General features: G+C 31.2%; 1 protein-coding gene across 3 annotated transcripts in view; it reads right to left on the bottom strand.

Moving 5' to 3' along the window:
• LOC128241442 (myosin-16-like) overlaps window positions 1-15,224 on the bottom strand; it is a 67,209-nt gene that overhangs the window by 24,550 nt on the left and 27,435 nt on the right. For all 3 annotated transcript variants that reach the window (XM_052958370.1, XM_052958372.1, XM_052958371.1), the window contains exons 9-16: window positions 14,816-14,938; window positions 12,406-12,468; window positions 12,030-12,125; window positions 6,166-6,297; window positions 5,155-5,286; window positions 4,153-4,287; window positions 1,721-1,783; window positions 1,344-1,439 (exon numbers count right to left, since the gene is read on the bottom strand). In XM_052958370.1, coding sequence (XP_052814330.1) covers window positions 1,344-1,439; window positions 1,721-1,783; window positions 4,153-4,287; window positions 5,155-5,286; window positions 6,166-6,297; window positions 12,030-12,125; window positions 12,406-12,468; window positions 14,816-14,938 — 840 coding nt within the window. The remainder of the gene's footprint in view (window positions 1-1,343; window positions 1,440-1,720; window positions 1,784-4,152; window positions 4,288-5,154; window positions 5,287-6,165; window positions 6,298-12,029; window positions 12,126-12,405; window positions 12,469-14,815; window positions 14,939-15,224) is intronic.

The following is a 15,224-nucleotide window of genomic DNA, read 5'->3' as shown; positions in this document are numbered from 1 at the left end:
TATTTGAGTTGGAGTTGTGACCAGTATGAATTAAAATAACGAACAATTGAAACTAGGAAAGATATGTACACATTCAGATGAAATACTGCTAGAGCACGTCTAAGAACGTGACTTATTTCATATTACTATTTATATTATTTTCATAATCTATTCATTCGATTTCTATATATATATATTTGCTCTGATTTTATCATCCTTTTGAGCCCAGAACCTATCCTTTTTAATAAAATGTTTCTTTTTAACATGCCTGTCCAAAATATAATTATTTATGTCGTTTTGAATTATTCCACTATAGTAAAATATGTTTGATATTTGTTGCTCATAATCCATTTTCGTTACACGTAACAAATCATTGCTTGCAGTGTGTAATATGTCTTCCAAATAAAGTTAAATTGTTCTGCGACTTTGTCCAATTTTTCTTAACTTAAGTGTTGATATATTGACTCCTCCATATTATTGGCAAACAAATAGATTGTATCATAATAAATCAATGGTTTATATTTCATATGAAGAAATGTGATAATCTCCCTAGAACCACTGTTTCCGTTACTCAAAATTATTAATCCATAGTGTGTCATTCTTGCTGCCAAAATATGTTTTTCAATTAGTGCCATAATTTGTAATTTTCATTATATAAATCTTTGAAATTAAAAAAAGGAAATATTTAAAGAAAAGCACCTAATTCACATATTAACACATAATAAATTAAACCTTGAATCATGCTTAACTGTTTGTTTAAGCAAGTTTTTGCTTAGAAACTACAATTGCGCAATTTCTTCCATTATTATTTGGAAACCGTAATAACCGCAATCATATGAAATGTGTTTATGTTCACCATTATCAGGAAATCACAATTGTGCAATCACATAAAAGTGTTAATCACTCGTATGTAAAGTGCAAAAATTCTTAACGAACTAAATTTCAACTAGATCGCGTAAGTTACTTTTCTTTTAAGACAACATTCGTCAACTATTACGACTAAAAAAACCCTTTTCATTTATCTTTTCGCTTCTTTTTCGCATGGGTCATAATAGTTAATTGTTAAGAAAAATCGATGTCATTTTATGTAATTATGTGATGTAGTAAGTAATGTGGTCGTCATCGCGAGATCAATTCATTCGGAGGACCTGATTTTAAGCGGGTCTCAAAATAAGTTAAACTGCACTGTGACAAATACATTACTAAATAGGTAGACAAACGCTTAAAAATGTAACAAGTTGAAGAAATAATAAAGAACAATTGTAACTGTTGTGCTTTCGAATCAATCAAAAGGAGGACAAAATACCATCAATTCTGAAGCTTTCATGTTTAGATAAGATAATGATATTGCTAGGTATACTCACTCAATTAATGCTTCCATATATTTCAACTGCATTCGTGTTTCCATCAATTTTTTTACTTTTTCTGCTAAAGCTTCACTCCATCTAGCGCCACTTTCTCTGAAAATGAAAATTATATCATTGATTTTCTAAATTAAAATCATCTCCTAAGAGGGTAAGTCAGTGTTTTTGTTCCTGGTTTGAAAATTGATCGCATTGAGGGCAACAAAAGCTGTTTTTCATTTAATGTTATTAAGTCGACTTCATGTTCTAGACTTTCAATACAGGTTCTCATTGTCCTTTAAAATGTATTTTGTATATGACTGAAACATAAGCACATTACGTAAAAAAAAACGTAAAAAAATAATTAAAAAACACACAGTTCCTAAAAAGAGCTATACCTGAGTTCTGCACATTCTCTCTCTAATTCCACGATTCTCTTCCTATGGTTTGCTACCAAATCCCTAAACAAAACATGCATTACTATTAGTTTGTTGTTATTAATTATGTCGCATTCAAACACTAGTTCAGATTTTACGAATTGTTTGAGTGGATATCATGTAATTTAAATTTAAATCCATTGAGAGGGTTCTCAGCTTGCTTGTTCCTTATTTGAAAATCAAGCGCATTCATTTTATAACGAGATATGTTTATTTCAATGATATTAAAGCGTTTGTACGTTGTATACTTGCAATATAGGATCTAATTGTTAGAATATATGTACATATGAATGATTAAAACTCTGTAAAAAAGATTAATAAAACTGATTACCACATATATTAATTAAAAAATCTACATTATACTAAGTAAAAACTGTTTTGTAAGAGACATATTTGAGTTCAACACATTCATTCTCGAGTTCTTCAATTGTTCTCTTCAGGTTTGTTTTGATTCCTATACGACACATGCATACGTATAAGAAAGCTGTTACTAATAATTTCAGATTAAAACACGTATTCAGAATTTACTGAAAAAATACCTGCGAAATCAGAATGACTTTAATTGTATCAATTGTACTTTGAATTTCCTTAGATTATAAGTATCTTCCATAGCCGAGAGTGTAAGATAGGTTCATTCCGAGCCGAGCGTAGGGTGTTTTGCAGAAACGAGGTTTACAGAGTAATTACAATGTGGTGACCATTAAAAAGGAGTTCCATACGGGCATTTTATCTTCGCCCGTGGACAAGAGAAGAATCTCTAGCATGGTAAAATTATTGGATCTACTTATCTGAGGTTGGAGAAAATCATTTCTTTTTCACCCGCTTTCCTACTTTTGATATAGTTGAGCTTTCGAATCAATACATTTACGACCTGTATGTAGCATAAGCACTATGATAATAACTCATTTATCTCTGATGTGACATATGTAATGCAATTAACATTTTCCAGGGAATAGTTGGTCTAAGTAAAGCACAATAACCTTTAATATTTGAAATACAGTTTAACACCGTTTTTTCCGATATCGTGGGGACCCAAAACATTATTTAGAAATAGCGATTTTTCGGATTAAAATTTTCAGAAAATGACAGCGTTCGCGAATAGATGGAGTGAAATATTAATTCGTGAAGATAGCAATGTCGGTTATACGTGAACACTACAATACATTCGCGTTGAGCAATATTTCGTATACATGATTGTTAATTTATTGTTGTTAATAAATGACAAGTAATTCGTTCTTATAATTCTATATCAAAACAATATTGAACATATAAAACAAAATGACAGCACATATATGCATTCGGAACATATCGAAAATCAAAAAGGTATGCTCATCGATATGCCATATGCTCCGGCGATTTTTATTGCGTCATACTTCTCCTGGTAGCTTTTCGAAATATGTGGCGTTTAACACCTTTCCCTGTTATAATCGATCCAGATATCCTCCCGAATTACTTACCGGGACATCTCCGGATTGTTCGATAGCGGGTCGAGTGAACAATGCGACGATCGAATCTGATGATATAGACGAGTGCTTTCGCAGTATGGTGTGAAAGGCTATGAGATTATCGAATCCGAAATAAGGATTGATAAGTTGAAATACCAGATCGGGGCGTCTTTACTTCGAAATAGCGACTTTTTTGAAATAGCGATTTCGGATTATATATTAAGAATTTATTAAACAGACAAGGAATAAAACCGGAAACGACATTTAACTTCGACATAGCGGTACTTTTGAATAAACGGTGTTCGAAATAGCTGTGTTGAACTGTATAACAGGCCATTGAACAATTGTAAACGAAAACATTAAACAAAGTAAAACCAAAATGAAAAAAATAAAAATAAAAAATAAAAAAGAAGCCTGCTTGAGATCATCACATTTTCATGAGAAACTTAAATGGGGGGGGGGGATTAATTTTAAAACCTCTGTAACTAGATTCCTTATGACGTTAATTAAACACACCTTACGAAGAATATCGTTTCTAGTGCTCTACTCGGTGAATATAATGGGTATATAACATAATCGAATTCGGAGTTAACCTAGCTCTTTTTATTTCTTAATTTTGACCAGGTATTTCTTCTTGCCTGGCAGAATTCGTATGCATTTACATAACGTTGTACACGAATTCGTTTAAATACATTTCATGGTAACTTCTATTTAACTAGCAAAGTAGGTAAGAATTGAATCGTATGTTAAGTCACAATAAATTTCAAGTAGTTGGTCTAAAAGCGAGACCGTATGCATTAAAAACTTTCATGTTTTATCATATAATGACAAATGTAGAGATTTTGCATGGATTTGACTATCATAAATCAAGTTATTAACTTAATTCATGTTACATTTCATATTAAATATATTGTATTGTTTGGACAATGAAAAAACAATAAATCCAACCAAACGTTCACATTGGAGTATGCTGTATAATTTGCTACGTCTTGTTGTATCTGCTGCTCGTCATCTGTTATGTCCGAATACACATCGAATACACATCGGGAGTAAACTCGAGTGATATGAGTAGGTTGACTATTCCTGCAATGTGTATAAGTACAAATGTATGTAAATCAATCACATTTCGTCGCTCACTATTGTCTGGTATCTTGCACTTGTGCTTTTTCGTCAAAGGCATTGGTTGCGAACAACACCGCAATTACAAGTGTAACGTTTAAGCATATATTTAAAGATTGGTCTTACATTATACATATACAGTAATGTACGTGATATATGTAGTGTAGAATGATTACTTGTACACTAAAGTGTAGTGTCTTTTGGCAATTTAATCATATTCATCTCAACATGACGATTGTTGATTGTTACGAATTAAGGATTTTCATCGAAGTTTTTATTGCATCAATCTTTTAATTATAATAATCATCTTTCCTAACGGTCTCTAATCATATAAATTGTACATTGAATTGACGTTGATGAACAGTTTCATTGAAATCCAAACTGTTGATATAATTTAACTTCCGCTTCAACAGCTTTGCAGCATGTATGTATAATCAGCATTATGACTTATTAAATTAATATCTGGTTCTCTTCTAAAGTCATCAGAAATCTTTACAATGACTTTAAGAAAATATTTTACTGGGAATATCTGGCCTTGGTTATGCACAAAAATCTTAAATATTTGAAATGTTACACGCCATTGAAATATTGTAAACGAAAACATTTAATTACGTAAAAAGTATTGTGTCAGAAAAAAGAACCTGCTTGAGTTCAACACATTTTCATGAGTAACTAATCGAGTGCCCAGAGTTGTGCGTCAATTATTTGAAAATCATTTCAGCTAGTTTCCTTATGAAGTAAATAAAATAAACACACCTTACGATAAAATCTTTCTAATGCTCTACTCAGTGAATATAATGGATATGTAATACAATCAAATTCGAAGTTTACCTAGATCTTTCTTTTTCTTCATATTGGCAACGTATTTTGTCAAATAACTTGATTAATTGCAGCTGCCTCTGTTGTATTATGTACATTAGCACATCAGGAGTAAACTCGAATGGAATGGTAAGTTGACTATTCCTGCAATGTGTATAAGTACAATTGTATGTTAATCAATCACATTTTGTCGTTTTCTGTTGCCAGGTATCTTTCACTTGTGCTTTGCCGACAAAGGAATAGGAGGTACAACACCGCAATTACAAGTGTAACGTTTAAGCATATATTTAAAGATTGGTGTAACATTATACATATACAGTAATATACGTGATATCTGTAGTGTAAAACGATAACGCTTGTTCAATAAAGTTTAGGGTCTTTGGTAATTTAATCATATTTAACTCACATGACGATTTATGATTGTCACGCTTGAAGGATTCTCACTGAAGTTTTTATTGTATCATTCTTTAAATTATAATAATCATCTTTCCTAACGGTCTCTAATCATATAAATTGTACATTGAATTGACGTCGATGAACAGTTTCATTGCAATCGAAACTGGTTCTTCCAAACTGTTTATATAATATAGCTTCCGAATCAACAGCTTTGCAGCATGTATGTATAATCAGCATTATGACTTATTAAATTAATATCTGGTTCTCTTCTAAAGTCATCAGAAATCTTTACAATGACTTTAAGAAAATATTTTACTGGGAATATCTGGCCTTTTTAATGCACAAAAATCTTTAATATTTGAAATGTTACACGCCATTGAAATATTGTAAACGAAAACATTTAATTACGTAAAAAGTATTGTGTCAGAAAAAAGAACCTGCTTGAGTTCAACACATTTTCATGAGTAACTAATCGAGTGCCCAGAGTTGTGCGTCAATTATTTGAAAATCATTTCAGCTAGTTTCCTTATGAAGTAAATAAAATAAACACACCTTACGATAAAATCTTTCTAATGCTCTACTCAGTGAATATAATGGATATGTAATACAATCAAATTCGAAGTTTACCTAGATCTTTCTTTTTCTTCATATTGGCAACGTATTTTGTCAAATAACTTGATTAATTGCAGCTGCCTCTGTTGTATTATGTACATTAGCACATCAGGAGTAAACTCGAATGGAATGGTAAGTTGACTATTCCTGCAATGTGTATAAGTACAATTGTATGTTAATCAATCACATTTTGTCGTTTTCTGTTGCCAGGTATCTTTCACTTGTGCTTTGCCGACAAAGGAATAGGAGGTACAACACCGCAATTACAAGTGTAACGTTTAAGCATATATTTAAAGATTGGTGTAACATTATACATATACAGTAATATACGTGATATCTGTAGTGTAAAACGATAACGCTTGTTCAATAAAGTTTAGGGTCTTTGGTAATTTAATCATATTTAACTCACATGACGATTTATGATTGTCACGCTTGAAGGATTCTCACTGAAGTTTTTATTGTATCATTCTTTAAATTATAATAATCATCTTTCCTAACGGTCTCTAATCATATAAATTGTACATTGAATTGACGTCGATGAACAGTTTCATTGCAATCGAAACTGGTTCTTCCAAACTGTTTATATAATATAGCTTCCGAATCAACAGCTTTGCAGCATGTATGTATAATCAGCATTATGACTTATTAAATTAATATCTGGTTTTCTCTTCTAATGTCATCAGAAATCTTCACAATGATTAAATAAATATTTTACTGGGAATTTTGGGCTTTAGTAATGCACAAAAATCTTTAATATTTTAAATGTTCACGCCATTAAAATATTGTAAACGAAAACATTTAACAGCGTAAAAAATATTGTTTAAGAACAAGAGCCTGCTTGAGTTCAACACATGTTCATGAGTAACTCATCGAGTGCCCAGAGCTGCGCGTCAATTATTTTGAAAATCTTTTCAGCTAGTTTCCTTATGAAGTAAATAAAAATAAACACACGGGTCTTTGGCAATTTAATCATATTCAACTCATCATGACGATTGATGATTGTCACGCTTGAAGGATTCTCACTGAAGTTTTTATTGTATCATTCTTTAAATTATAATAATTATCTTTCCTAACGGTCTCTAATCATATATTGTACATTGAATTGACGTCGATGAACTGGTTCTCTTCTAAAGTCTTCAGAAAACAACTTCACAACGATTTACGATAAAAGTTACAAAAATCCAAACTCAAATTAACTAAGGACTTATGTAAATTTAAAAGGTCCGTCTTTAGGAATTACAAATTTAGAAACCTCTCGATGTGACAAATGTCATGCAAATAACATTTTACGGGAAATACTGTTTCTTTGTTATGCACAACAATTTTTAAAATTTGAAATGTAACATGCTATTGAAAAGTGTGAATAATTCGAAAATTCGAAACTAGTTTTAGACATGGCGTCACATTTTTGACACTTTTCGGTTAACACTCAACCTCTAAGACTAATGACGTACAAAAATGGTTGTTCTAAAATAGTTTTAGTTGGATAGTGTAACCATAAACTGCATTAAAGTTTCATTGAAGAACTGACTCCTGTCTGTTCAAAGGCGGTTACCCAGATACTGATTAACGAATAGGAATTAATGCATTTGGACAAAAGCAGCTGGTATTAACATGTTTGATGACTGAAAATGTTTTTTTTTTCTTGGGAATTTACCGATTGGATAATGTCTTTGATTAAATGCAGATTTGAACATAAACCGTTATAATTAACGATCGCCAGCACCAACTGTGTTTTTGTCAACAGTTGTAAACATTTTAGTTCTAGCAAACAAAACAGCCGGCTATTTATACAACTATTTAAAAAAATGTACAAATATGACATGTTCGTTTTCTTTCTTAATTGTAACCATTGGGCTTTGTAAAATTAATACGTAGTGTATATTTTTTGTAGCTAGACGTTGAGCTATTTCGACTTAGTTTTTTAGCGATACTACTTTATGACACAATCACACAATTAAGCCGACCGTTAATTACATCACACCACTAACTAGTTAAAGGTCGTATAGTAGTTATTTGTGACGACGCCTGTAAAAAGGGGTACAAAGGTGCAAAATGACATTTGAAGTGTTTGAGAGGACTTCATTAGAAACATTTTCGTTTTTATGCCGATTTTAAGAAGCACAGGGGTCGATATTTTTTCAGCATATTTCGGCATATTTATTTAGAGATGGTAATACAACAAAACGTGTTTTTTTCTCATGTCTTTTGTATAATTTGTATTTATATATCATACACAAGATAACAAATTATTTAACTGGTAGCAAAATACTAGTACAATCATGTTAATATTTTAAATAGCTTTTAAATTGTTACCATGACAATCACAATATAATGCAATTCATTATGTATTATATTAGGGGTCCAACATACAGCTCTTAGAAAATTACTCAACTACCTAAGTATAGGCAGTCACTTTACAAATAAACTTTCGTTGCTATGGTAATTTAAGTCCCAAGTGGATAAGTCTTATGCAAAGAAATTTTAAAATTATCGAAACATTCAATAAAATTACAATTAACAGGTATTAGTTTCAGACAGTTACACAATTTAGTAAAATTACGAATATTAATAAAAATGTTGGCAACGAAAAATACAAACTAGTGTATTTATTTGCTCTATGTTTTCTGGAACAGTATTACTTAACACAATAACATAATAAAAATAAATATATATATATATAATAAAAAATGTCAACAGTAACAAAACCTTGTTACCATAGCAACAACAAGTGCCAATTTCAATACAAGGGGAATTGGACAAAAAATTCACAGTTGAATGATTTCTTATAGTTAGCTACAAAAGACAACAGTAGTTTTTTTTCACTTTACCATATATAAATTGTATCATTTGTTAATAGGATATAAAATTGTAATTCGGTGATTAAACAGTGACATTCTTTAAGCTTAAGAGTAATAGAAAGGGCTGAATCATGTGCGTCTTTAGAAACACTACTCACATAAAAACCAAGATTGGCAACCGTCACCTTTCATAGAATTAAATTTTTCAAACTGTCAAGTATTATATTTTTTTGTGTGATAACAACATATACTATTTACATGATTAGATATACACACAAACTTAACATATTTGGCACTTGAAACCTGACATTTGTGCAATCTTCAAGTAAATATAATTCCTAATCTTTTCTGTAACACCCTGTCCGTTTTTAAAAGTTTATCAATAATAATAATAACGAGAGTATGACAGCTCTTATTGATAATGAAACAAACTATACAGTGTTTAATTATAAATCATTTACATTGATTTTTAAACGAGTGCCAAAGCTGACTCAGAAAATTATAGTGCCTCTAACCGAGTCTTTACTCTGATGATTATGATGACATTAAGAAATTGGTCGATTATGAGGCGTTCTTTACAAAATTTGACTGAAGATTGTTACCAAATCAATGAACAAGACCAAACGCAGACAGGGGTTGAGCTATAATCTAACAAAGATATGGACGAGGTTTCAGAACATAGTTTTGATGATCTTTCTAGCATATTTTCTGGACTTGGTGAATAAAATTGTATATATGGTCACTGGTGAAAGATCCTTTATCCGAGTTGCATTACACATTTTCCAGGGTTACATCAATTTCTTGATGAATCTCAGGAAAGCCAAGGATATCAGGATGGTTATGACTCATGTCAATAGTCAAGGTATTCCAATAATGCAGTCGTCCATGGTCCATTGAAAGAGTTCTTTTATAGAAGACCCAAAAAGCTACCAATATGCAGTTCACTTATATATTTGTTGTGTTTGAAACAGCTGACTACAGAATGGTTGGGAATATGATACTATATAAGAGCAGCTGCTGATTTCAGCATCAACCCTATGTTCAATGTTCCTGAAAGCCATTTGAGAAATGAAAATATTGCATGCATTTTGAAATTGAAAGCTTTTAATGCATGCCAATTGTTTTTTTGTGATTTAACATATTCATTTTCTATACATTTTGTTTTCAAGAAACATGTGTACAAATTGTTTGATGCAACAATAGCCCTACTAATGGAAGTAAAGAACCATCCCCCACCGATGTAGATACATTATGTTTTTTTTTGAGATTTTCTTTTTCAAATTGAGTTATGATATTAAATTTATGAAGAATCCCCATAAAGCACTGACAAATATTCATTATAACAGAATTTTGTAAATCAAAGGCTGAAATAGTAAAATAGGTGTACTAACTATTATTTAGCCATTTCTTAAAATAAGCATTATCAACAGAGCTCTTTTTCAATTTATGATAATGTTTTATTGTTAATATAGAATAACAAAACATAAATGAACAAATCCAATTTAAATCACGCTATTATTTTATTCTTATCTTTATTTGAAAATTAGTTTCAACCATTTAGATATACACATATATTACTTGGTACAGTTAATCAAATGTGTAGTAAGGCTCATAATATTTCATTGAAATGTTGTGGGGTCACTTCGTCTGAATGTTTGCACCTCACAAGTAGAACATTTTCGTTCAAGGTATTGAAAAAAAACATCGTTATTAAGTTACCAGTGTCCAAACTTATTTGAGTTGGAGTTGTGACCAGTATGAATTAAAATAACGAACAATTGAAACTAGGAAAGATATGTACACATTCAGATGAAATACTGCTAGAGCACGTCTAAGAACGTGACTTATTTCATATTACTATTTATATTATTTTCATAATCTATTCATTCGATTTCTATATATATATATTTGCTCTGATTTTATCATCCTTTTGAGCCCAGAACCTATCCTTTTTAATAAAATGTTTCTTTTTAACATGCCTGTCCAAAATATAATTATTTATGTCGTTTTGAATTATTCCACTATAGTAAAATATGTTTGATATTTGTTGCTCATAATCCATTTTCGTTACACGTAACAAATCATTGCTTGCAGTGTGTAATATGTCTTCCAAATAAAGTTAAATTGTTCTGCGACTTTGTCCAATTTTTCTTAACTTAAGTGTTGATATATTGACTCCTCCATATTATTGGCAAACAAATAGATTGTATCATAATAAATCAATGGTTTATATTTCATATGAAGAAATGTGATAATCTCCCTAGAACCACTGTTTCCGTTACTCAAAATTATTAATCCATAGTGTGTCATTCTTGCTGCCAAAATATGTTTTTCAATTAGTGCCATAATTTGTAATTTTCATTATATAAATCTTTGAAATTAAAAAAAGGAAATATTTAAAGAAAAGCACCTAATTCACATATTAACACATAATAAATTAAACCTTGAATCATGCTTAACTGTTTGTTTAAGCAAGTTTTTGCTTAGAAACTACAATTGCAAAATTTCTTCCATTATTATTTGGAAACCGTAATAACCGCAATCATATGAAATGTGTTTATGTTCACCATTATTATCGGGAAATCACAATTGTGCAATCACATAAAAGTGTTAATCACTCGTATGTTAAGTGCAAAAATTCTTAACGAACTAAATTTCAACTAGATCGCGTAAGTTACTTTTCTTTTAAGACAACATTCGTCAACTTTTACGACTAAACAAACCCTTTTCATTTATCTTTTCGCTTCTTTTTCGCATGGGTCATAATAGTCAATTGTTAAGAAAAATCGATGTCATTTTATGTAATTATGTGATGTAGTAAGTAATGTGGTCGTCATCGCGAGATCAATTCATTCGGAGGACCTGATTTTAAGCGGGTCTCAAAATAAGTTAAACTGCACTGTGACAAATACATTACTAAATAGTTAGACAAACGCTTAAAAATGTAACAAGTTGAAGAAATAATAAAGAACAATTGTAACTGTTGTGCTTTCGAATCAATCAAAAGGAGGACCATATACCATCAATTCTGAAGCTTTCATGTTTAGATAAGATAATGATATTGCTAGGTTTACTCACTCAATTAATGCTTCCATATATTTCAACTGCATTCGTGTTTCCATCAATTTTTTTACTTTTTCTGCTAAAGCTTCACTCCATCTAGCGCCACTTTCTCTGAAAATGAAAATTATATCATTGATTTTCTAAATTAAAATCATCTCCTAAGAGGGTAAGTCAGTGTTTTTGTTCCTGGTTTGAAAATTGATCGCATTGAGGGCAACAAAAGCTGTTTTTCATTTAATGTTATTAAGTCGACTTCATGTTCTAGACTTTCAATACAGGTTCTCATTGTCCTTTAAAATGTATTTTGTATATGACTGAAACATAAGCACATTACGTAAAAAAAACGTAAAAAAATAATTAAAAAACACACAGTTCCTAAAAAGAGCTATACCTGAGTTCTGCACATTCTCTCTCTAATTCCACGATTCTCTTCCTATGGTTTGCTACCAAATCCCTAAACAAAACATGCATTACTATTAGTTTGTTGTTATTAATTATGTCGCATTCAAACACTAGTTCAGATTTTACGAATTGTTTGAGTGGATATCATGTAATTTAAATTTAAATCCATTGAGAGGGTTCTCAGCTTGCTTGTTCCTTATTTGAAAATCAAGCGCATTCATTTTATAACGAGATATGTTTATTTCAATGATATTAAAGCGTGTGTACGTTGTATACTTGCAATATAGGATCTAATTGTTAGAATATATGTATATATGAATGATTAAAACTCTGTAAAAAAGATAAATAAAACTGATTACCACATATATTAATTAAAAAATCTACATTATACTAAGTAAGAACTGTTTTGTAAGAGACATATTTGAGTTCAACACATTCATTCTCGAGTTCTTCAATTGTTCTCTTCAGGTTTGTTTTGATTCCTATACGACACATGCATACGTATAAGAAAGCTGTTACTAATAATTTCGGATTAAAACACGTATTCAGAATTTACTGAAAAAATACCTGCGAAATCAGAATGACTTTAATTGTATCAATTGTACTTTGAATTGCCTTAGATTATAAGTATCTTCCATAGCCGAGAGTGTAAGATAGGTTCATTCCGAGCCGAGCGTAGGGTGTTTTGCAGAAACGAGGTTTACAGAGTAATTACAATGTGGTGACCATTAGAAAGGAGTTCCATACGGGCATTTTATCTTCGCCCGTGGACAAGATAAGAATCTCCAGCATGGTAAAATTATTGGATCTACTTATCTGAGGTTGGAGAAAATCATTTCTTTTTCACCCGCTTTCCTACTTTTGATATAGTTGAGCTTTCGAATCAATACATTTACGACCTGTATGTAGCATAAGCACTATGATAATAACTCATTTATCTCTGATGTGACATATGTAATGCAATTAACATTTTCCAGGGAATAGTTGGCCTAAGTAAAGCATAACGTTTTTCCGATATCGTGGGGACCCAAAACATTATTTAGAAATAGCGATTTTTCGGATTAAAATTTTCAGAAAATGACAGCGTTCGCGAATAGATGGAGTGAAATATTAATTCGTGAAGATAGCAATGTCGGTTATACGTGAACACTACAATACATTCGGGTTGAGCAATATTTCGTATACATGATTGTTAATTTATTGTTGTTAATAAATGACAAGTAATTCGTTATTATAATTCTATATAAAAACAATATTAAACATATAAAACAAAATGACAGCACATATATGCATTCGGAAAATATCGAAAATCAAAAAGGTATGCTCATCGATATGCCATATGCTCCGGCGATTTTTATTGCGTCATACTTCTCCTGGTAACTTTTCGAAATATGTGGCGTTTAACACCTGTTATAACCGATCCAGATATCCTCCCGAATTACTTACCGGGACATCTCCGGATTGTTCGATAGCGGGTCGAGTGAACAATGCGACGATCGAATCTGATGATATAGACGAGTGCTTTCGCAGTATGGTTTGAAAGGCTATGAGATTATCGAATCCGAAATAAGGATTGATAAGTTGGTGTGAAATACCAGATCGGGGCGTTAATCTTTACAAAAAATAGCGACTTTTTTAAAATAGCGATTTCGGATTATATATTAAGAATTTATTAAACAGACAAGGAATAAAACCGGAAACGACATTTAACTTCGACATAGCGGTACTTTTGAATAAACGGTGTTCGAAATAGCTGTGTTGAACTGTATAACAGGCCATTGAACAATTGTAAACGAAAACATTAAACAAAGTAAAACCAAAATGAAAAAAAAAATAAAAAATAAAAAAGAAGCCTGCTTGAGATCATCACATTTTCATGAGAAACTTAAATGGGGGGGGGGGGGGGGGGGGGGTGATTAATTTTAAAACCCCTGTAACTAGTTTCCTTATGACGTTAATTAAACACACCTTACGAAGAATATCGTTTCTAGTGCTCTACTCGGTGAATATAATGGGTATATAACATAATCGAATTCGGAGTTTACCTAGCTCTTTTTATTTCTTAATTTTGACCAGGTATTTCTTCTTGCCTGGCAGAATTCGTAAGCATTTACATAACGTTGAACACGAATTCGTTTAAATACATTTCATGGTAACTTCTATTTAACTAGCAAAGTAGGTAAGAATTGAATCGTATGTCAAGTCACAATAAATTTCAAGTATTTGGTCTAAAAGCGAGACCGTATGCATTAAAAACTTTCATGTTTATCATATAATGACAAATGTAGAGATTTTGCATGGATTTGACTATCATAAATCAAGTTATCAACTTAATTCATGTTACATTTCATATTAAATATATTGTATTGTTTGGACAATGAAAGAACAATAAATCCAACCAAACGTTCACATTGGAGTATGCTGTATAATTTGCTACGTCTTGTTGTATCTGCTGCTCCACTTCTCTTATGTCCGAAAACACATCGGGAATACCCTCGAATGGAATGGTAAGTTGACTATTTCTGCAATGTGTATAAGTACAAATGTATGTAAATCAATCACATTTCGTCGCTCACTATTGTCTGGTATCTTGCACTTGTACTTTTTCGTCAAAGGCATAGGTTGCGAACAAAACCGCAATTACAAGTGTAACGTTTAAACATATATCTGTAGTGCACAGTGATTACTTGTTCACTAAAGTTAAGTGTCTTTTGGCAGTTAAATCATATTCAACGCAACATGACGATTGATGATTTTCACGCTTGAAGGATTCTCACTAAAGTTTTTATTGTATCATTCTATAAATTA

Source organism: Mya arenaria, chromosome 7 (genome assembly GCF_026914265.1).
Source record: "Mya arenaria isolate MELC-2E11 chromosome 7, ASM2691426v1".
In the NCBI taxonomy this organism is placed as follows: Eukaryota; Metazoa; Mollusca; class Bivalvia; order Myida; family Myidae; genus Mya; species Mya arenaria.
The sequence above is the reverse complement of the archived record's forward strand: the minus strand, read 5'-3'. Positions and strand labels throughout refer to the sequence as shown.